Source organism: Cetorhinus maximus, chromosome 4 (genome assembly GCF_964194155.1).
Source record: "Cetorhinus maximus chromosome 4, sCetMax3.hap1.1, whole genome shotgun sequence".
NCBI classification, from domain to species: domain Eukaryota; kingdom Metazoa; phylum Chordata; class Chondrichthyes; order Lamniformes; family Cetorhinidae; genus Cetorhinus; species Cetorhinus maximus.
In genome coordinates, this window is record NC_135882.1 from 6,823,555 (window position 1) to 6,847,622 (window position 24,068).

A 24,068-nucleotide genomic window follows, 5' to 3' on the forward strand; every position below is an offset into this window, starting at 1 on the left:
TGACATGCTAGGTGAGTTGTTACTGTATAGTGGAAACTAATTTTGCTTTCACTCACATGAGCTGTAGTAGCCTGATTTTATATTGTGCCAGGAAAGGTGATAAGGGCTAGTAATTGTATATTATATTGTCTATGAACATCTGCCTGAAGACTGTTTGCAGTAATTCATCTATCACATAGGTGCTATATTTTTCTTTTTTTTTCCTTTCCACCTTAACCCATCCCTAGTGCTGGCCTGTGGTAAGGTTTTGATGGGGACTATCCCTGGGCAGGGGCTCACATTAATCAGCCCCCTTGTTCAACACTCCGGCTGACATAATTACAACCTGCACACAGCAGTTATTCAAGTCGAGTCCTTGTCACTCGTGGTGCAAAAACTACACAGCTCAGATCCCCAAGGAGATTGCCTTATCACACAGAACAAGGGCTCACAGGAGTTGAAGAGAATAGAAATGGGGAAACGTCTGTTGGGAATGCCGTACAATCCGTTAAAAAAAAAAGACATTTGTACGAGGTCCAAGGGACAAAAGATGAACATTGTGCAAGTTTCTGAAAATGTGTGGGACAATTTTAAATGACTGCATCGGCTTTTTATGAAGCAGCCGTGTATTATTCAGCTTTATGTTGTAAAGTCAGGTAGCCTCTGTTTTCTTTGCAATCATTCCACAGAATCCTTTTTAAAAGTTGTAAAGAGATACTTTTTTTTGGATTTGCGTAGAACGAGCACGCACTTCTTAGCAGAGATGATCTGAAAGAGTGCTGAAAGATAATTGAAAAATACTGGTTACAAACCGGACAGCAGCAATGTCATTGCCACAAGAGCTTTTAAAAGAAAATTATGATGAAGGCACAAAGCAATTTATTTCTTATAGTGTTAATTCAAATATTGTATCAGGAAATAATACTTCACCATCTCCCAGGTTCATAATTTGCATCCTGTGTGTTTTACAAATCATAAGTTCAATTTGTTTTCTTGCCAGTCTGCACGTTATGGATATGTTCCTTGTTAGGCTGAGCTAGTGCAGCTGACAATATTGCACCAATTTGTTTTGTGAATTTCAAACAAAATCAAGTACCATTTGATTGTTTACTGGGTGAAATGAGCCATGGAATCCAGTTGTGTTTTTTTTTTACATCTGCTATGTGTCTACCGGTTACATCCAATGTTTGCATTCATGAGTTTTTTTTTGTTTTGTAGTTATATTGTCATTTTAATACAGTTTTTCTCCCATTTATCGTCTGAATCCATTTTTGTGTGTCTTCGTTTTACTAATCTACTTACTGTTCTGCATTACCAATCTGCCACAGGCTATTGTACTGCTGTATTCAAGGTCTCCAAGCGTGAATGAAAATCAACCATTTTTTAAAACTCATTTTATTTCTGATGAGAAAGAAGCTGAGTAAGCTTTCTTGCAGCCCTTTCCAACTCGAGTATCCTATTGAAGACCATCACTGTAAAGTTCCCACCGGGCTAACCTCATGCAGCTTTTGCTAAGGAGACCGTCTGTGCTCTGCATCTTGTTTAAGCTGCAGCATCACCTGATGCCGACCTCCGTCCTCTCCTACAGTTATCAGCAGCAAGTCACTGAGTTAGGTAACGAAAGCAACGCTGGGTTTATCTGTTTCTGTTTTTGGGCCATTGCGAGAGAATGAAAATGATCCACTCTTTCATGTGTACCACGAGTTTTTTTTAAAAACAAAAGTGCAGTTTATCATGTACACATCAACGCGCTAATGTACATGCAAATATAGGTGCGGCAGCTTTTTCAATATCTGATATGGAATGACCTCTCTTTGTAGGAACAGGAGAAGGCCCTTTAGCCCTGCAAGCCTTTTGCACCATTTGGTGAGGTCATGGCTGATCGGCAACATCATTCCATATACCTTTGCATCGCGTTCCTTTATATCTTTGGACAACAAGAAACTACCAGTTTCAGTTTAAAGATTTACAATTGATCTAGCCTCATTTGCCATTTGTAGCAGAGAGTTCCAAACTCCTGCCACCTTTTTTTTGTAGAACTGTTTCCTCATTTCACTCCTGAAAAACCTGGCTCTAATTTTTAGACAATGCCCCCTAGTGCTAGAAGTTTCTCTTTATCCATCCTATCTGTTCCACTTAATATCTTGAAAACTTTGATCAAATCATCCCTTAACCTTCCAAATTACGGGGAATACAGTTCTAATTTGTGTAATTTCTCCTTATAATTTAACCCTTATATCCACGCTGTACTCCCTCCAAGGCCACTATATCCTTTCCAAGGTGTGATGCCCAGAACTGCTCACAGTAATTTGGCAACTTCCCGTTGGTACGATTTATATTTCAGGAAAAACCTTCAACTTCTACACTATCTTGTACCTTTATTTCACTAAAGTTAAATCTTGCATTTTCCTTTCCTTCCAATTGTACCCATTGCTCCCAAATGGGCATCATTATTTATTGGGCATGTTTCAATGGTTCCATAAACTTGACCTTATCCAAAGCATTGCTGCCTGTATCCTAACTCATACCAAGTCCTGTTCACGCATTACCCCTTTGCTCAATGACCTGCATTGGGTCCCCAACTGGCAACATCTTAATTTTAGAATTATCATGTTTGCGTTCAAATGACTCCATGGCCTTGCACCCCACCCACCCTCCCCATCTCTATAACCTCCTCCAATTCAACAACCCTCCAAGCTCTCTGTGATCCTCCAACTTTGCCCTCTTGAGTGTCCTGATTTTACCAGTGGTTTGCTGCCTTGAGCTGCCTATGTCCTGTCTCTGGAATTCCTTCACTAAACCCATCCGCCCCGCTCTCCACTTTTAAGTCGCTCCTTAAAACCTATCTGTTTGGCCAAGTTTTTGGTCACATATCCTGATATCTGACTATGTGGCTCAGTGTCAAATTTTGCCCGGTGACAGTCTTGTGAAGCACCATGGGATATTTTACTATGTTAAATGTGCCATATAAATGTAATTGGTTGTTGTTGCTAGCAACTCTTTGTTATCTCATCCATATGGTCATAAGCGCCAAGCCAGTGTTATGCGTAGACTAGTCTTCAGCAAATATCAATCAAGATTGATCTTGCCTTTGTCCAAACACCCCATGTAGAGGTGCATTTTCCTGCAGGTGTCACTGGATAGCTGCCAGGAGTGGGAAATCTCACCGTCCGAAAGCAACTGAAGCCAACCACAGCAAATGCTGCAACCACCAGACTGAGAGCAGAAAACTTTACTGATCTGTAAGGTTGAATAATCGTATCACATCAAGCATCTTCCGACCAAAGCATTACTGTACAACCTTCCCTGCTCAGCAATTTCAGATAATAATCACTGCTCCCATTTCTCCAGACAGCAGCTGTTGGTAATAATTCTGCAGTTGCCATTTACACCTCCCCTGGACCCAGTTTTATTTTTTAGTCCCACTACCACTCCCGATCATTGAAATCACTCTAGCTTTCCACCATCTCACAGCCCTCTCCTTTTGTTCTCTCCTCCCCCTTTCTCTGCCCATGCACTTGTTTAAAACATGTTACATCCAAAAGGTTTTCTCAGTTCTAACAAAAGGTCATCAGCCTGAAGCATTAACTCTGTATCTCTTGCCACAGATGCTGCCAGACCTGCTGAGTATTTCCAGCATTTTCTGTTCTTATATCAGACTTCTAGCATCGCAGTAATTTGCCTTTGAAACATCATCAGAGCTGCTGTACAACACATTAGTCATTAATGTAGATAAATGTTTGTTTAATCACCTCTCCGCCCCACCATTCCATCCCTTCCATACACGCTTAAACCTACAAACATATTGTCCATCATTTATATGATCTTTGAAGTTCTCTCCTTTATCCCTCTTACTTTGTGGTTCATTTCAATGCTACTTTCAAATTTTGTTTCATAATGGTCCTGTGAGTCACCTTGGAACATTTTGCTACATTAATGGCGCTATATAAATGCAAGTTGTTATATGGCACTACTGAATTTCAGTTTACCATAGAATATTCTAGCAGGTCGGTTTTGATGCATCGTGCAATTAAGCCACACTTTTTAATGCAAGAGTTTACACTGTTTGTTGTGATCTATCAGTACAGATATTCAAGAAATGGACAGTCCATAGCTGTCACCTGGTTTTTGTATTGCCCTTGAATCCTTCCCTGAATTTTGGATACTGCTGTCTTTTTTTTTTATTATTCATTCATAGGATGTGGGTGTCACTGGCTAGGCTAGCATTCATTGCCCATCCCTAATTGCCCTGGAGAAGGTGGTGGTGAGCTGCCTTCTTGAACCACTGCAGTCCACGTGGTGTAGGTACATCCACAGTGCTGTTAGGGAGGGAGTTCCAGGATTTTGACCCAGTGACAGTGAAGGAAAGCTGATATATTTCCATGGTGAAAATGGATGGTGAGTGGCTTGGAGGGGATCTTCCAGGCGGTGGTGTTTCCATGTGTCTGCTGCCCTTGTCCTTCTAGATGGTAGCGCTCATGGGTTTGGAAGGTGCTGTTTAAGGATGTGAGGAGGTTGGACCTTTGCAATAAAATGTATAATATACAGTACAGCTTGTATCATTTTAAAAGGATCTGTTCACTCCAGAGTATCGTGCGTGAGCTCTGTTATATGTGTACTCAAAATATTTTAGAAGAATGATTCATTTTCCCAAACAAGCCCATTAAATGATGAAAAATATGGTTATGTAACAGGCAGCATTTGCTAATCTTTTGCATGAGGCAATGAAGGCACAAGAGTAAAGATGATGTTACAGTATGGTATGTGATTAGAATATAGTATTGACTGTAGTATGCCTACAGTAACCAAGCAACATTAGTTGTAAATTATTCTTCATTTCTTATAATCTGTTCATATTTCATACCCCAGGGAATAGTTAGCTTTATAATATAACAACAACTTGCTTTTATATCACATCTTTAACACAGAAAAATGTCCCAAGGCACTTAACAAGAGCGTTATCAAATAAACATTTTGCCACCAAGCCTCAGAAAGCGATATCAGCACAGATGACCAAAAGCTTGGTCGATGAGGTAGGTTTTAAGAAACACCTTAAGGGAGTAAAGTGAGGTACAGAGCTGGAGAGGTTTGGGGAGGAAATTCCAGAATTTAGGACCAAAGAAGCTAAGCGTGGCCAGCAATGGTGAAGTGATTAAAATTGGGGATGCACAAGATGGCCAGGATTGGAGGAGCACAGAGATCTCGATGGCTTGTGGAGCTGGAGAAGGTTGCAGAGAAGGAGAGGGGCAATACCATTGAAGGATTTGAAAACAAGGATAAGGAATATAAAATTGGGCGTTGTTGGACTGGGAGCTGGTGCAGGTCAGCGAACAGGAGTACTGAATGAACAAAACTTGGTGCAAGTAAGGATATGGGGAGCAGAGTACACTTACGTGGATGCTGCATATGAAAAACAGCACACTTCTATAAAATCTGTTTTTTCATTTCTAGTGGTCCTTGTTCTTGACCACCTCTCCGGTTGTTGCCGCTGATATCGTCTTCTGTAACTAGCAAAAGAGCATGATGCACATCGTGGGGGAGTCTACTGCCAAGCACCAAGGGTGCCATTGCTCAAAATTCTTGGGGCTGTGCTGATGAGGGAGAATGATGGCGCATCAGCAACAAGAATTGATCTTCTGATATTAATCCAACCAGATTAGAAGAAAATCTTTGAGCATTGTTGTGCCGTACATGCTTAGGTGAAGTTCTTGGCAAAAGGCTATCTTTCTGCCTCATAAGTCTTTGAGAGTCTTGGCTAATTCAGCAGGAGGGAGGAAACAGAACATTGACAGCAGTGGGATGGTGGAGGTTGGGTTGACAGGTGAAGGCTTGACTGAAAGAAACTTCCAGGAAGAGCAGCATAGGAAAGACGCTGATGGCTCCCACAGAGATACCTGCAAGTTTACGTCACCGTACCTTATTGTTTAAGGGAGGGTATCTGACATTAGGCCTTTTTAACCAAGGACTGGTTACTTTACAGAACCAAAAGACAGAATGAGGAAAGAACATTGAAAAAAAATAGACATTTAGCAATACAATTTGATCAACTTCATACAGGATTGTTCCAGAGTTGCAACAAATACCTATCTTACTGGTTTATGCATGAACGCCATAAAAGAGAAATTGTAACATGTTATTATATATGTATTTTATTTATTATTGACTTCAATTTTTGCTGTATAGCTCCAGATCTGGAAGGAAAAAATACAAGAGTTTATCAGCACCATTGTAGTCTCTGACAGTTTAGTTTAAACTGAAGGTTTAACCTTGAATATCCTAACATGCAATTTGGTTGTTTGCTTTTAAAATACTAAAAATAATTCTTTTTTAAAACAAAATTTATTTTGAAAAATGTACTAGCCTTTTTGAATTTGTTTAACTTGGGCTTAGATCTGGAATTAAGTGTGGTGTTCCAACAAAGCGTGTTGACGAATTAACAGCTCAGAAAGGTCTCAGTAGATCAAAGGGTCAAGTACTTGTGACTTCAGATGCAGAAGGTCGAGTCTCAGGAGTATCTGACCCGTCAAGTTGCTTCCTTTGATTGGATAGTTCCCAACTGGATGGAGGGTCAGGCATTAAGGAAGTTATTCAGCATCTGGGGAAAAATAGGGTTATGCAGTTGACTGCAAGAGCAATCATAACAAGGGCTCAGGACACACATGATCCTAACATTTTGGATAGAGGATAATTTTTGATGGTGAGAGGGTAAATGGGAATGTATGGTTAAAGTAGAACCACGTTAAAATATTCAACCACTTTTCTTATTTTTCCCTCTTTTTAGAAAGCATTCCTTTTATAGTTTTACATTCAGTGATTTTTCTTGAATCATATGTTGACATGCAAATTGTTACTTTCATTGCCAATGTTGCGCTCACTCTGTAACGACATCTTTTATCAGGCTTTCAGGTTCTAAACTGTATATGCAAACCTAATCATTCCTAATAGCTGCAGTAGCCTCATAGTCAACATGATGGATATTTAGGTGACTTAAGTGTAATAATTGCCCTCCCTCTTTCAGCTTCAGTTCATGCACCTCACTTCCCATTGGATCTTTCTCTGTGCCTTGCCTAAATTGCAGCAGTTTAAACTTTCATTTTAATAGACTGCTTTTGTTAAATATTATAATTGCTGAATCATCTATAAGACATATATCTCCTGGAAAAAAATTAAAACATTAAGGCTACAATTTTAAAAAGTGCTGAAAGTGATGAAATATTCTTTTTGGAACAAACCAATTAGGTCGAACTGTGCTGAGAACATCCGCAAGCATATCCTACACACTGGCAAACATGAGGGAGTAAAAATGTACAACTGCCCAAAGTGTGAGTATGGAACCAATATCCCATTAGAATTCCGCAACCATCTCAAGGAGTATCATCCAGATATTGAGAATCCGGACCTGGCTTACTTGCATGCAGGTAAGACTCAACTTTATTTGGAGTTCAAATCCTCCTCCTTCTTGGACTGCTTGTCGATGGTCATGATGCACAGTTGTAGGGCTGCCAACTCTGATTGGACATGTTCCTCCTGGAGGTTTTCAGTATGTGAGTGCCCTCCTAAAACTGCCCCAAACCAGTAAAAGGGCCTTTCCCCTCTCCTCTCTGCAATGTATTTACAGCTAATAAACAAAGATGTTCAAAGGAAATGGGAGGTAAAAATACGCATACATACACAATTCTCCAAGGTTATACATTTTCTTCAGGATTTGTTTGCAGCAGTGCCCAGGAAATTAACCTTCACTTCCTATAGACTCCAGGACAGTCCTGGAAAGTTGGCAGCCCTGCACAGTTGGCATGCGTGCAACATATCAGGGTATTAATGATCTCATTGTTGGCATGTTGGGCCTTGATTTAAAGATAGCATGTCGAGGCTTTGAATTTATTCAATGGTTCCAGTGGACTACCTGTATACCCCTGGTGCCAATCTGCCAAACCTGGCCAAAAGGCATGCGATCCAGATATGTTGAGTTGCCATGAATTTTCTGGACCAATATCATTCCCACATGGCTGCTTCTTCCTTATTTACATTTTTATGTATTGTGACAACAAAAGACATTTATATTGGCTTCATTCACAAAGAGTTCTGTTGTCTTATGCGATGTGATGTATTTAATATAGGTGAGCAATAACCCTAGCCATTATTTTTTTCACAAAGGAATGAAAAAGCTAATCCTTGGGAAGCAAAACTTGAACTTTTCTTCCCAGAATGGCTGGAACAACTTGGTTGAGAATTAAAATGTGTTTACATTTTACAGAATAGGCAAATGAATACTTAAGAGCATTAAGAAATAGCATTTTATAAAAAGAAGACTAATAGGAGATAAGTTAGAGTTTACAGAACAGGCAAATTAATATTTAAGAGCATTAAGACATAGTGTTTTATAAAAAGAAGACTAATAGGAGATAAGTTAGAGTTTTGAGCTCCAAATGCCCTCTCTCTCTCTCTCTCTGTCTCTCTCTCTCTCTCTCTCTGTCTCTCTCTTTCTATTATCCATTGTGATTTCCAGGATAAAACCTTGCACCTCATTGCACAGCTTCCCAGCTGAATGAAATCAACTTCATAGCCCAGGAAGTAATAAATTAAGCCTGTTATTTATATTGGATTTGTCCCTACAGTTTTACTGTACCATATGTGTACGGCCAAAATTTGGTGATTACTCTCTGCCTATATCCATCATCCAGTAGGTGGGGGGAGGGAACCATCACCGTGTCACATAATGGACGTCTTCTTGTATCAATAAAACTATCGGGGCGTCATGCTGCACTGTAGTGCCAATTTGCTGTATCATCAAATGGGAGGATGTGGGTTCTTGTATGGGATTTTCCAAACATCAATTGTGTCACTGTGGTAAAGTGTGGGCTGGCAGCCAGGCACTGCTGCACAGTGAAGGCAAATTACAGTGGAAAAAAGAAAGAACTTGCACTTACACAGTGCTTATCGCTACCTCAGGGCATCATGTAATGTATTACAGTCAGTGAAGTACTGTTGAAGTCTACTGACAGTTGTAACATAAGAAAATGCGGCAGCCAATTTGTGCATGGCAAGCTCCCACAAACAGAAGTAAAGTAATGACCAGATAATTAGTTTAGGGGCTGTTCTGTGGTGGAACATTTATTTCTTTAAACATCAAGTAGGGCAGGTTTGTAGTTGTGTGATATCCTCCCCAATAACCTGTAAGCATCCCCTTCCACTCTCTAGACTGGCAAAAAGGTTAAAGATAGGACCATCAATGGCCAGAGAGCTGGATCCCAGCCATTGTCAATGCCCTTCAGGTGAATGGTGGATCAAAAGGGGGATAAGAAAGGGCAGAAAATGATACATCAGTCACAACAAAGATAAGAAACAAGATATAAAGTAGAAAATAACTTGAAGGACATGTTAATGGAATACATTCGAGACAATTTTCTGTAACAATGTTTCAAGGGAATAGGCTATTTTAGATCTAGTATTGTATAATGAGGCAGGTTTAATTATTATACCTATAGTTAAGGATTATCTGGGGAAGAGTGATCATAATATGAAACAACTTCAAGTTAAGGCTGAGAGTAATGTTTAGTTCGAAACTAGGGTCTTAAATTTAAACAAAGCCAATTGTGGAGGTATGAAGGGTGAATTGACTGAGGTAGTTTGGGAAATTAGTTTAAAAGATATGATGGTAGATAAGCAATGGTAAACATTTAAGGAAATAATTCACAATTCTCAGTGAATATACATTCTTTTGAGGAATAAAACTCCACTGGAGAAATAGAGAAGTTATGGATGGCATTAGATGAAAATAAGCTTACAATGTTGTCAAAAAAGACAAACTAAGTCTGGGGATTAGGAGGGTTCTAAAAATTAGCAAAGGGTATCCAAGAAATTGATAGTGAACGAAAATAGAATGAGTGTGAACTAGCAAAAAATATAAAAACAGATTGCAAGAGCTTTTACACGTACGTAAAATGAGAATAGTGAAAGTAAACGTGGGTCCCTTAGAGACAAAGACAGGGGAAATTGTAATGATGAATGAGGAAATGGTAGAGATGTTAAACATATATTTTGTCTGAGGACACAAAAAAATACTGGAAATTGTGGGGAACCAAGAATCTAATGGGAGTGAGGTACTTAAAGTAATTAATATTAATAAAGAAAAAGCACTGGAAAAATTAATGGGACTAAAAGCTGTCCAATCCCCTGGATATGATGGCCTACACTTTGCTGTTTTTAAAAAAAAGGTGTCTGCAGAGACAGTAGTGATTGGTGGCGATCTTCTAGAATGCCCTAGATTCTAGAACTGTCCACGTGGGTTGAAAGGTAGCAAATGTAACCCTACTGTTTAAGAAAGGACGGAGAGAGAAAACAGCAAACTACAGACCAATTAACTTGACATCAATAGTAGGGAAAATGCTGGAATCTATTATTAAGAATTTGGTACTAAGACACTTGGAAAATTACAATGTAATTAGGCAGAGTCAATTTGGCTTTATGAAAAGGAAATTGTATTTATCCAATCTGTTAGAGTTTTTTGACAGTGTAACAGGTAGAGTAGATAAGGGAGAATAAGTGGATGTAATATATTTGGATATTTCAGAAGGCATTCAATAAGGTGCCACGGAGGAGGTTATTGCATAAGATTAGAGCTGATGGGATCAGGGGTTATATATTATGGATTGAGGATTGGTTAACAGACAGAAAATGGAGTAGGAATAAACAGGTCATTTTTGGATGTTGGCATGTAATAAGTGGAGTACTGCAAGGATCAGTGCTGAGGCCTCGGTTATTTACAATCTTTATGCATGGCTTAGATGACAGGATATCAACATATCCAAAATTGCTGATGATACAAAGCTAGGTAGGAAGGTTAGCAGTGAGGAGCAGGCAAAGAGGCTGAAAACTGATAGAGGCCAGTTAAGTGATTGGGCAAGAAAGTATTTTGTGGGCATTATAATATGGATTATACACATTGATGGGAAGAATGAAAAAGCAGAAGCTTTTGAAGGGTAAAAGATGAATAAGCTTTGATATTTAGAGGGATTTGAGGGTCCTTGTACACTAATCACAAATGTTAACATGGAAGTACAGTAAGCAATTAAGGCAAGTGGTATGTTGTAAGTAAGAGGGTTGAAGTATAAGGAAGTCATGCTGCAATTATGTAGGCCTTTGGTGAGACCACATCTGAAGTACTGTGTACAGTTTGGTTCTTCTTACCTAAGGAAGGATATACCTGTTTTAGAGGTTGGGGGGGGTGTGGTGCGCGGGAAAGACAAATCACCAGATTGATTCCTGAATGAGAAGGCTGTCCTGTGGGGAGAGAGTGAGCAAAATGGGCCTATGTTCTCTGGGGTTCAAAAGAATAAGAGGTGACCTCACTGAAATGTATAAAGTTCTTAGAGGGCTTGACAGGGTATGTGCTGAAAGGTTATTTCCCTTGGCTGGGGAATCTAGAACTGGCAGTCATTGTCTCAGGATAAAGGGTTGGCCATGTTGGACTGAGATGAGGAGAGATTTCTTCAGATCAAAGGGTTGTGTATTTTTGAAACTCTCTACCCCAGAGGGTTATGGATGCTCAATCAATGAGTATCTTCAAGTCGGAGAATGATAGAATTTTGGACAATAAGGGGATTAAGAGTTAAGGGGATAGAATGGGAAACTGTAGTTGATATAGAAGTTCAGTTAGGATCTTATAGAAAGGTGGTGTGGGCCCTCCTCGACTATCAGTATGATTGACAGCTTGTTGCACACATCTGTCAAGAAAAATCACAGGGTTTATAGTATGTGCCTTTAATAAAATATGCACCTGGAAAAAGGGTTTGAACTCTTGGAGCAGAAATTTTCGCTCGGCGGGCGGGTGTGCGCCCGAGTGTGAAATGATGCGCTTTGACATCGGCCGAGTGTGCTGATGTCAATGTGCAGTCGCGCAATAGTTCGGTCGGCGGGCGCACGTCAGAGCCTGCAGCGTGGCCACAGACAGTTAAAAGGCCTGTCAAGGCCATTAAGTTGTCAACTAAACTAAATTAAAATTTTCGCTGCCCATCCAACCTGATGGTTGGCGAGCAGGCAAAAAAGGCCAAGTGCCCTTTACATTCTTTTGGAAACCTCATCCACGGGCAGGTTGAGGTTTCCAATAGCAAATAAGAATAAAATAAAAAATTTTTAATTTTTCATTAATAACACGTCCCTGCTCATGGGACAGAGTCACACGAGGGGACATGTTTTAGTATCTCTTCAACTCCCTGAGGCAGTTCTGTGCCCCAGGCAGATTATGTAGCGCTCACTTGCACGCACGTGAGAAGATCGCGCTTGGCTGGCTTGCACTCTCTTCCCCCACTCCAGCACAGGCAACACTCAGCGCTGCCACTCGCGTTTCACGCTGGGCGGGCCTTAATTGGCCTACCAGCGTGAAATCGCTTCCCGACCGCCTCAGCCCATCCACCAAGAGCAAAATTCTGCCCTTGGGGAACAGAAAGAAATCTATTGTTGTCTTTCTGTGTACAGTGAATTATGTGTAAAGCTTTAGTCTTGTTGCAGGAATACTGCTTAAATCCACAAAATCGGAACGTGTATCTTGCAGGGTAGACTTGCAATCGGCTTTTTATATCCCATGCTTTTTATTGCAGTTTTGATGATGAAAATTTTGTCGGTAAGAAATTTAACAGCAAAAAAGTTGGGCTTCATGTGAAGCGGACGTGACATTACAAAATCCTTTATCCCACTTACAAAACTATAATAAATTTGAAATACCCGGCAGTGGTGCTGAAAGGTACAGTTTTTGCAAATCAGTATTGACAAGTGGGGTACCATTTGATAAGTGCATCAGGCCATTCGGCTCAATAACTCCATAGCTGTGCTAATGCTGCCCACAATCCTCCTCTGACCCGTCTTCATCTCACCCCACCAGCATAACCTTGTGACCCTTTCTCCCTCGTATTTATCTACTTCTCCCCTAAATGCACGTATGTTATTCACCTCGGCTGTTTCTTGTGGTAGTGAGCCCCTTGTTCTAAGCAGTCTCTGGGTAAAGAAGTTCCTCCTGAATTCTTTATTGCATTTATCAGTGACTATCTCCTATTTATGCTCCCCAATCCTGGTCTCCCACAGGAAAGGAAACATCTGACAATTTAATGCTCTCCCATCCACCATTCCCCCCCCCACCCCCAACCTCGTGGCGAGTTTGGTGGTTGGTGGGGGGGTGCCATTTAATCAGGTGGGAGGGTGTAGGATGGGGACCCGGCTGCCTTTCCACCTTTGGCCTGATTGAGTCCATGGTGGGAAGGCCTGTTGACAGGCTTCCCACCTGCCACAAATTTGAAGTCCTTAAGTGAAAAATTAATGCCCCCTGAAGGGCTTCTTCCTGTTGCTGCTAGTATTAACGCAGCGGCGGGCAGGGAACATGTCAAGCAAACCCATGCGCAGTTGCTTGTGGGCTCCTGGCCAGGGTGGGGAATGGTGGGGGGATCCTTCATTCAAAGGTAGTCGGTGCCTGCTCGACCTGGCAGCCATCTCCCCTTCCCCCACTCCTCCGCCCCATGATCCCCTACTCCCACCGTCACTCACTTGCGCCTGGATCCGTGACGATCCTTGACTTTGGCTGGTGCCATACCGGCAGCAGGCACTGGAACCCTGATGGTGCTGCAGCTCCAGAGAGCTGCCAGCCTCTGATTGGCACCCCAGGTCCTTGATCCCGGGGAAGGCCTGACGCTGTCAGCTAAGTGCCTGAGTTAATTTGGTGGGTCTTCCCTAGAAGAGGCAACCCGTGGCTCTCATTGGCAGGAGAGACCTCCCTATTGTGTCATTAAATACCGCCCATCTTCTCTCAATATCATGCCTACCCTTCAATAACCTAAAGCCCTCAATCAGCTCACCCCCTTAGTCTTCCCTTTGCGAGAGAAAAGAGCACCAGCTGTTCAATCTTTCCTGATAAGCAGCACCCCACGGTTCTTTTCAAGCTCTGACAGATTATCACAAGGATTGCTCTGAATTGATATGTGAAATGAGATCTTCATAAGCCAAAACTAATTGAGGACTGACCTTTATGGTGAAGTTTGCTACCGTATTCGCTCATATTGAAAAAGTGGTGAAAGTTGTGCTTGTAAATTTCAGAGTTTAAGGGCCCAATTTTAACCCTATGCAAGTGAATGGGTTTTGAGTGGATTAAAATCAGGCCCTTGTAAATATATAAGGGCATGTTATTTGCTGGTTTGTAAAAATTTGTTCAGTTGTGTTATACCTAAGTCTTTGGAGTATGGGCCATGTGACACAATTGCAGGTGTCAGTCATCCTAGAAGTGACTAGTCAGTTCTGCTGCCACATTTTGCAAGAATTTGCCAGGGGCAGCATTTTTCAGATGGCTGAAAAAATTGGCAGGGAACACATCCCTGCTGATGTTGGTAGTCCAGCAGTCATTTAGTACTCTGTGCAACATTAACTGGCTGGAGGCCCCTCACTCGGGAGGAAGTCCCACTTCAGGGAACTGTTACCAAACCTGATTGGCCGCCAGCTCTGTAGTCTCAGCAGCGGCCCCAGAAGCAGTGGCCACTGTGGGGACAACATGCAATCCAACAAGTCTAAGTGCTGGGAGCCTCGGGACCAGGTAGGGGTTAGGGTTAGAGGTCTCGCGTTGGGGACTGGAGAGGAGGTTCCGGGGGGCCGAGGAGAGCGATAGGTTGGAAAAGCCAGGGAGCCTGGGGTGGGGTAGGGTGGCTGGTGGGGGGTGGGGTTCTCGGGAAAGAGGGCCCATGAGAGAGGTGCCTTTCCCTTTCCCACCCGTGGCCCAAGCAGGGTAAGCTGCAGTTCTTCCCAGCCACCCCACCACCCACAGCCCCTACCTCCTCCCAGCATCCCTTGTCCCTGACCTCCCACTGCCAGTCTTAGAAATTGTGACTGAGCAAAAAGCGGCCCTTAAGTGAGCATTAATTGACCACTTAAGGGCCTCAAATGGGGCGAGGGTAGACGGGCTGCCCTAGGCCTCGCCCTCTCCCTGTAAAACTGCAGCCGGATCAGAGGCGGGTGGGTGGGCAGCAGGAAGGCCACCTGAGAAATTTTACAGGCCACAACCACCCCCCCAGCCACCGACTACAAGCCAAGTGGTGGGATCTGTAAAATTCTGCCCCAAATTCCAGTGATTTGATCTGCAAAATCTCCATACTATAATGCTACATAGGTTGCTACCACTATTTTCCCAGATTACTAGGAACTGCCTGACGTGGACATTGGACATTAACTGGAATGATCAGTGCCTTTTGCATATGTTGTACAGAATAAGATGCTTCCTATTGATAAATTGTTCAAGATGCGCTGGCTTGTCAGGTCAGCTGAACTCTCAATGTATTGTTACCCAGCACTTAAAGAATGAACTTGCATTTACATAACACCTTTCATGACCTTAGGAGCTCCCAAAGTGCTTCCAGCCCATGACATTTAATTTTGAAGTGTAGTCACTGTTGTAACATGGAAAACTAATGTAGTTCTGCATTAACCTACTTAAAATACATTGGCATAATTCCAGACTGTATGTGAACCGTAATGTTATCCCCCATGTATGTGTGTCTCTTTGTAACTTTAAATGTAATCCTGAAATATTAATGTTAAAATGGGAGACTTGATTAATGCCACAACACTGGGACAGTTTTATCACGCAGCTGAAATTCTTCTTGCGTGTCATGCATTGCATTTTTTTTTAAAAAATGTAATTAATATTGAATCTTTGCTAATCTACATTGATTATCTAATCAATCATTGATTCTTAGTTTAAAAAATGCAATGTATCACTGGCTTTTTATTGTATAAGTTGACAGGAACTGATAAAGTATCAGTGTAAGAAGTGTCAGAAAAGGTTAATATTTATTGATTTTGCTTGCATTAAAACCAGTGTGGGGTTTGCCATCTGAGATGTATGGCCAGAAACTTTGGAGCATAATGTAGCTTCCTGTGTGATGGTTATGCAAGCGGTTTTCTCGTGACTTATTGCAGCATTGAAGCTGTGGAAGTAAAGAAAAAGGATGACAGATCCTTATATAAAAAAAGGGTTACAGAATCCAGACCACCTGGGAACTGATTTTAGCATGCTGAAATGAAGCACAAGTGTACCATTTAAAAGCCGAATAACCCCTGGCATTGCAAACGAGAGTCACATTTAGCCTTTTCATCCACTTAACTAGGTGCTATTGATCTGCAGAGGAGGGTAAGCAGGTGATAGCTGGAATTGTGCACAGTAGACTGTTTCTTCAACAAAGGAAAAATTTGTAGTAGAATTAGTAAGCTGGCCCTGTAGAAAATTAAGATTCAAAAAGAACTCCTATTAGCTAAAATGAGGGTGTAGGTTATTTCTTCTAAGGTACACAGTCTGAGGCTTTGAAGCCTGAACCTCTTGCTTTAACTGCAGAGCGTACATGGGACAATGAGGAGAGCACTGCGGCCTTTTCATTTATCTCTATCACCGTACAGCTGTCAAAAGGGCACAGCCAGTAACTAATGTCATGGTTTGCATACAGTAGCAAAGGTGTGCACATACACATACATACAGAGAAAAAAAAATCAAGCCCTTGGCTCATTTTTTTTTTCCAGCTGTAAGGACATGGGCTAAAAGACATTGGCAGATATACAGATTGAAATTTCACCTTCTCTGACCGTGACACAGTTATAATATACCCCACCATAAGAATTGCATCAGCACCACTATCGATGTCCTACTCACACATCGCACGAGGTATCGGCATGAAGGAAAAGTATTCCAAAGTCATTTTGTGTTAATCAAGTAACCACCAAATATTCCAATATTGTTATCTTTTTAATGTCAGGAACAGTGCAGATCCAATCAGTGATGGTAGGAGTTGAGGGGTGAAAATTAGGTACAAATATGTGCAATTAAAATCATTTGTAATAAGATTAGACTTAAAATTCACATAAATCTACATTACCATAATTGGTGTCTGCAAACAGTGTGCATAAGTAATTGGATTGCAAAGTTAAATTTTAAGATCTCAAGAAATTATCTAGCACAACTTTCTATTTCCTTACAGTTGTTACCCACATAATGAAATGGAACTTTTCAATTGTTACGTATAAAATATGTTCAATTTCTGACCACACATTTCAGCCTCCCTATTTGCACTACTAGAACAGTGACTTGCATTTATATGGCACCTTCAACATGGCAAAACATCCCAAGATGCCTCAAAGGAGACATTTGTTATCAAACAAACTTTGACCCAGTTTCATTCACCTACTTTGGGGCTGGCTGTAGTTCCTCTGGAGCTGGTACCATTTTGCATTGTTTGCGTTCTCTGTAGCGTTTGCTGAACCAGTGAGAATGGACAGAAAGCAGTTAGCATTAAAATTCATATTTCTACCTTTAAGAAATTCACCCTCAGCATAATGTTAATGGAATCAGATGCTGAGTTATGGACAATTGTTTTTAATGAGCATGATACTTAGTCAAACAATAACTTTGTTTGCACTAACATCGTCTAAAGATGCTGAATTAAAATTTGCCTTGGAGGATTCCTATCAGCATGAATAATCCCAAAGATTACATTCATATGTGTGTGATCAAAGCTTGTTTTCATAACACCCCTGTGAAGTGCCTTAGGACGTTTTACTACTATTGAAGGTGCTATATAAATGCAAGTTGTTGTTGCTGCTATTACGAGTCCCTGAAAATTAATGATTGAAAAATATTTTGCCGTACAAGCTATTTGGTTCTCTTAGAAACAATTTAAATGTCAGTTCTGCTTGTCAGTTTTTTTAAGTGATGAGAACAGGGGTAGGCCATTCGGCATTGAGTTAGATCATGGCTGATCTGCATCTTAACTCCATCTACCCACTGAGGTAATCCCGTGGCTGAATAATGCTTTCTTAGTCAACTGTGCTATATACAGAATATAGAAATGTTTTACGTTGTAAGTTAACACGTTAAGTTAGCCTCTTATACACCATGAGAACAAATGCACATATTTTTGAACAATTTTTCAATTGTCTAACATACTTTTTATTTCCTTACACTTGTTACCTGCAAATTCAAGTTGTTGTTTATGCCTCCCCTCATTCTTTAAGGATTTGAGGATTTTATTTTTCCAAACAACTTCAAAACAAGGTGGAGAGTAAACTCTCAAAGCCTTAGAACAAGCTAGTTTCAAATTTAAGACAATATTTCATTACTGTCTGTGGGAGCTTGCTATGCGCAAATTGGCTGCCGTGTTTTCTACATAACAACAGTGGCATTGCCTCAAAAAACACTTCATTGACTTTAAAGCTGTGGAGTGCCCCAAGGTTGTGAAAGGCACTATATAAATACAAGGCTATCTTATTTTCTTTCTTCTAATCTGATCCCCTCACCAATTTTTGCCTCAGGCAATTGGCCATCACCTGTGATTAGCAGCATCCTTGCTTTTTGCTGGAAGCTCAACAAAGATTATTTATACCTGGACTTTTAATCTTCTTGCAAGGCAGATAGTCCTAATCACAATTATCTGCCCATCAGCAAAATTCACTGAGAAAAACCTATTCTTCCCATCAAACTTAAAATCTCATTACCACCGACACTATCGTGTACAACTGTGTCAGTGAAATAAACATACTTCCAAAATCCTGCATTAACTTTGAAGTTTCAGAACCTTATCCTGCAATGCAGATTATATGATCTCCCTTATTGACAAATGTGGTCCATGGGTATTTAGAATAATCTCAAGTGTATACTTTTTAAAATTACCTACAATGAAAAATGAACACCATTCCATCAGTTTAAATAATTTGTGATCTTGTTCTTTTTGATCATAAATCTCTTAACATTTTCTCCAGTATTGACAGCTCCAAGGATATGCAATGAATCACAATTAAGCTTGCACTCCCACCCTACAATTGTGAATTTCCCAGGCCAGTTTAAAAATCAAGAACGGATTTCTTTTCACAATGGGAAAGTTGGAGGTGAATACAGTTTGTTTTTTGCCAAGTGACAGACGTAGGTTAAAGATGAATTTGAAATGAATTGTTCATCCTGATTGGGTGCAGATCACATCGGCTCTTGCAGGTCCTCTCTTCGTCACCTTGACTCCAAGCTCAGTAAAAATTTTACAAAAGCAAAATACTGTGGGTGCTGGAAATCTGAAATAAAAACAGAAAAAGCTGGAAGTATTCAGCAGGTCTGACAGCGTCTGTGGAAAGAGAAGCAGAGGTCAATGTTTCAGGCCTGTGACTTTTCAAAAGACTCTAGTTCTCTTTCCACAGATGCCGCCTTGACCTGCTGGGTATTTCTAGCATTTTTTGTTTGATCTCAGTTGAAATGCTACTCTTCTGAGAAAAACAGTTGAAGGTTTTTGGGACATGAAGGTATATTTTTGAATAAAAATTTAGAAATTCGAGAGCAACGTAACGTGCCTTTAATGTGGAAAAGACATTGAGTGTAGATGATTAAGGGATGATCTAATTGGGCTGTTTAAGATGATTAAAGAAATTGATAGGGTAAAGAGAAACTATTTCCTCTGGTGGGGGGAGTTCTGTATGAAGGGGCATAATCTTAAAATTAGAGCTAGACCATTCAAGGGTGATGTCAAGAAGCACAAAGAAACATGGAAATACGGAACTCCCTTCCCCCAAAACATAGTTCAGGTTATGGAGAAAAGCAAGTAAATGGAGTTATGATATTGATCAATCATGATCTACTTGAATGACAGAATAGACTGTAATGGCATGGTGGATGGTAAATGCCGAGCTGCTCAAAACCCAGAGGGAAACTTGCAGCAGCTGCCAAAACTGTTTTTGCAATTTGTATAGTATGAGGAGCGATTCTGAAATCAGGAAATGATGTCCCTTACGACTTGTGATGATTTTATCACAAAGTAAACATTTATTAAAAGAGTAAAGAAAAAACAAATGAAGCACAATTGCACTTAAACACACGAATGGCTTCACACGGTAAACAGTAATTTAAAACAGTTTCACGAATCTTAACTTAACTACCCTCGGAGCTAACCTTCCCCTTTTCTGTTCAGCAACTATTCTTATAGATTTTAGAATCTATAGAAGTCCGGTCATTTTTACCACACAGTGCTTTTTCCTTGGGGTGCCCCCTGAGGTTGACAGCAATTGCTTCTTTCAGCCTGGCCTTGTTCACACTGTCTTCTGGGAGTTCTGACCAGCTACCCTGCTGTCTTCTGGGAGATCTAAGCAGCTACATGGGCTTCAGTATTTCCTTAAATTAATTCTTTCCCTTTGACCTCTCTATTGTCTCAACCAGCGTCTTCAGAAATGCTTTCTTCCCGGAATTATTTTTATTTTTTATTCATTCACAGGATGTGGGCTTCACTGGCTGGGCCAGCATTTATTGCCCATATTTATTTTCCCATGAGAAGGTGGTGGTGAGCTGCTTTCGTGAACCGCTGCAGTCCATGTGGTGTGGGTACGCCCACAGTGCTGTTAGGGAGGGAGTTCCAGGATTTTGACCCAGGATTAGATTAAATTGTTCTTTACTTTAGCTCTTAGACTTGTAAAAGCAAATTTATCCTACCTTTACCTTATCTCCTTTCACCTTTTTACAACCTGCATATACCCTCTTTGAACTAAAACAACTCAATTCAAAGCTATTCCTGTTATTGCGTTATGTAAAACTCTGATTGAAGTTCCTCTTGGTTCATTAACATGTCAAAACCACTGTTGGCTTAAGATCCTTGCAGTCACTCTAGCTCTTAATCCAATTACCATATCTACAACCCCAACAGCCCAACTTCCAGTACATAAGGAAATATGCCAGGGTTATTACCAGAAGAAAAATATTACATTTTTTTGTTTTCTTGGAAAGACTCAAGGGGCTCTTCCTGATCCTATGTTCCTAACCCAAGGTACTTTAAAATAAACTGGATAAACAATTGACTTAAGATCAGGAACTGGCTAATGATGGGGAAAGCAGAAAAAAGTGGGGGGTTACCTCAAGGGCTAAAATATGCCATAAGCAAGGTGAGAAAGAAACTGACAGGTGCAACTATGGTGGTTGGTGAGGCATTTGCTGGTGTCAAGCAGGGCAAAAGGCAGTCCAATCCCAATTTGTTGTCTCCAAACCTTTGAAAGGCTTCTGGGCCTTTTCCTCCAACATCCTGGCCTCCTCCTCCTCCTACTACTACTGGATTTTCTGAAAAATACCCTCCCCCTCAATACCCCTGGACACTAAGATCCTAACCCAGAACCTGGAGCCTCATTCTGTGCTTTTAAACCCAAGACTATGCTCCTAGACGCTAAAACAATCCTCAATACTACTGAAACATGGACCTCTCACCCCAATCCTCCCTGATCTAAAGACTATCCCCCATTGCTTTAGACACTATGACATTTCTCTACACGTAGTACTGCCAGAGCCCAGCACCTTTTCCCTAATGATTTCAGATCCTGTGACCTATCCCATAGCTCCTAGATACCTGTGTGGAGTGTTCCTCGAACCCCCAGAACACCTTTCCAGTGTAACTTGTTCATGGGAACTCCTCACCGTATTGTTAGACCCCGAGTCCTCGTCTTGCGTTTGCTTCCCATTGTTCAGACTCTATAGAAGTCCAGTCATTTTTACGACACAGTGCCTTTTCCTTGGGGTGCCCTCTGAGGCTGACAGCAACTGCTTCTTTCAGTCTGGCCTTGTTCACACTGTCTTCTGGGAGTTCTGACCAGCCACCCTGCTGTCTTCTGGGAGACAGATCTCAGGGACACCTACAGAGCCAATGAGATGCTGATCCTGATAATACTTGGCATAACTGCACTGTTCTCCTCAAACTTCCAATTCACTTTGAGCATCAAAGGGGCATCTGCTTGTGTGTGAGAGAAAGATCTTTATTTTTCTCTTCTCTAACTATTCTCCAAAATATTTCACTGTGCCAAGTATTGATAAAATAGCATGAACGAAACCGCCCTAAATAGCAACGCCAGTCCTTCAGCTCCCCAAACCTGTTACTCTATTCAGTTAGATGATGGTTGAACTTTATCTCAACGCCATTTGCCTCCCTTTGTTCTGCATCCCTTGTTTTTTTTCATTCATTCGCGGGATGTGGGCTTCGTTGGCTGGGCCGTCCCAAGTTGCCCTTGAGAAGGTGGTGGTGAGCTGCCTTCTTGAACTGCTGCCGTCCGTGTGGCGTAGGTACACCCACAGTGCTGTTGGGAAGGGAATTCCAGGATTTTGGATTTTTGGATTTTGGACATTTCCAGGATTTTGCCTTACCCAACAAAAATATATCAAGCTCAGTCTTGAAAATTTCAAATCCACCGCCTTTTGCGGACTGTGTTCCAAATTTCCACTACCCTTGCAAGAAAAAGTGAACCCTAGTTTCACTCTTTTAGTTTTAAGATTAACCCCTCTAGATTCCCTCATCAGAGGAAATAATTTCTCATTGCCTAACCTATTGAATCCCTTGATAATTTTAAACCCCTCGATTAGATCAATACTTAACCTTCTAAACTCAAAAGAACAGATGCCAGTTTAGGCAAACAATTCTCATAATTCAACCCTTTAAGCCCTGGTGTAATTCTAGTTTAATCTGCAATGTACCCCATGAAATATATCCCTCTTGAGGCCCAGTGCCCAGTGCTGCAGATGAGGAGTAGGACTAATTGGATAGCTTTTTCAAAGAGCAGGCATAGGCGCAACAGGCTAGATGGCCTCCTACTGTGCTGTAGGATTCTATGGGGCCTGACCAAGGCTTTGAACAAGTGAATCATAGTTTCTTCACTTTGAATTCCAACACCCTTGAGGTAGAGACCAATATCCCATCAATCAACGCAATCCCACAGGCCTTGTGGTGAACACATGTGTCTGTGAAATGTAAACAGAAACTGAGAGAAATGTATAACAAACCCCATAACTTCTGATACATTAGACAGGTTAACGCAACTTCACTGCAGAGGGTTGTGATTTTGATCCTAAGCTCACATTCTGCTCTGCCTTTTTCTCGGTTTGATTCTCAACTGTGCCATTAGCTGAAGAAAATAACTAGTCTGAACTGACAACACAGCAAGAACTATTTACAATATCAGCTACCAACGGGGCCAGGAAGGAAAGTTCAGCGTTTGGGTGTTTAGTGGGAAAGCTGAAATGGCTCTGTGGATTCGCAGAAAGAAATTTTCTTGAGAGAAAGAACTTGCATTTCTGTAGTGCCTTCTACTGCCTCGGGATGTCCCAAAGTGCTTTACAGCCAATTAAATATTTTTGAATTGTAGGCATGTAAGAAACCCGGCAGACAATTTTCCCAGAGCAGGCTTCCATAAATAACAAAGTGATAATGACCAGATTTATTTCTTTGGTGATTCGATTGAGGTAAGTATTGGTCAGAACACTGATGAGAACTCCCTTGCTGTTCCTCAAATAGTGCTGTTAGATCCTTTACATCCACCTGAGAAGGCAGATGGGACCTTGGCTTAACATCTCACCTTGGCACCTGCAATGCACTGCACTCCCTCAGTACTGCACTGGGAATGTCAGCCTAGATTTTGTGCTCTAATCTCTGGAGTGGGACTTGAACCCACAATCTTCTGCTTCAGAGGCAAGAGTGCTACCTGCTAAGTCATGGCTGACAATTTAACATAGTGTTCAGGAGTTTAATAGATCTTATGGTGGACATTTGAAGACTTGAAGCAAATGGTTGAATAGGAATTAGCAATGACAATTGAATAACATTTAAAAAGGTTATCTTACTGCCTATTTTTCTTCAACTGACATACTATTTTCTTTTTGTTCTCAAACCATTGCCATAGTCCCGAAACTAGGTTTCTTTTTATTCTTTCATGGATGTGGATGTTGCCTGCTAGGCCAGCATTTGTTGCCCATCCCTAATTGCCCTTGAGAAGGTGGTGGTCAGCCACCTTCCTGAACCTCTGCAGTCCATGTGGTGTAGGTACACCCACAGTGCTGCTATGAAGGCATTCCAGGATTTTGACCCAGCGACTATGAAGGAGTGACGATATAGTTCCAAGTCAGGATGGTGTGTGACTTGGAGGGGAACTAGTAGGTGGTGGTGTTTGCATGCGTCTGCTGCCATTGTCCTTCTAGGTGTTAGATATTGTGGGTTTGGAAGGTGCTGTCGAAGGAACCTTGGTGAGTTGCTGAGTATCACTGCATTCAATAATGTTAGTAGACAGCCATTAGC

The 24,068-nt window shown here is 41.2% G+C and overlaps 1 protein-coding gene across 4 annotated transcripts in view; it reads left to right on the top strand.

Moving 5' to 3' along the window:
- Window positions 1–24,068, top strand: part of znf407 (zinc finger protein 407) — a 438,369-nt gene that overhangs the window by 314,537 nt on the left and 99,764 nt on the right. For 3 of the 4 annotated variants that reach the window (XM_078539888.1, XM_078539892.1, XM_078539889.1), the window contains exon 8: window positions 7,219–7,397. The exons of the other annotated variant lie outside the window; for it this stretch is intronic. In XM_078539888.1, the coding sequence (XP_078396014.1) occupies window positions 7,219–7,397 (179 nt within the window). The remainder of the gene's footprint in view (window positions 1–7,218; window positions 7,398–24,068) is intronic. 4 annotated transcript variants of the gene reach the window in all.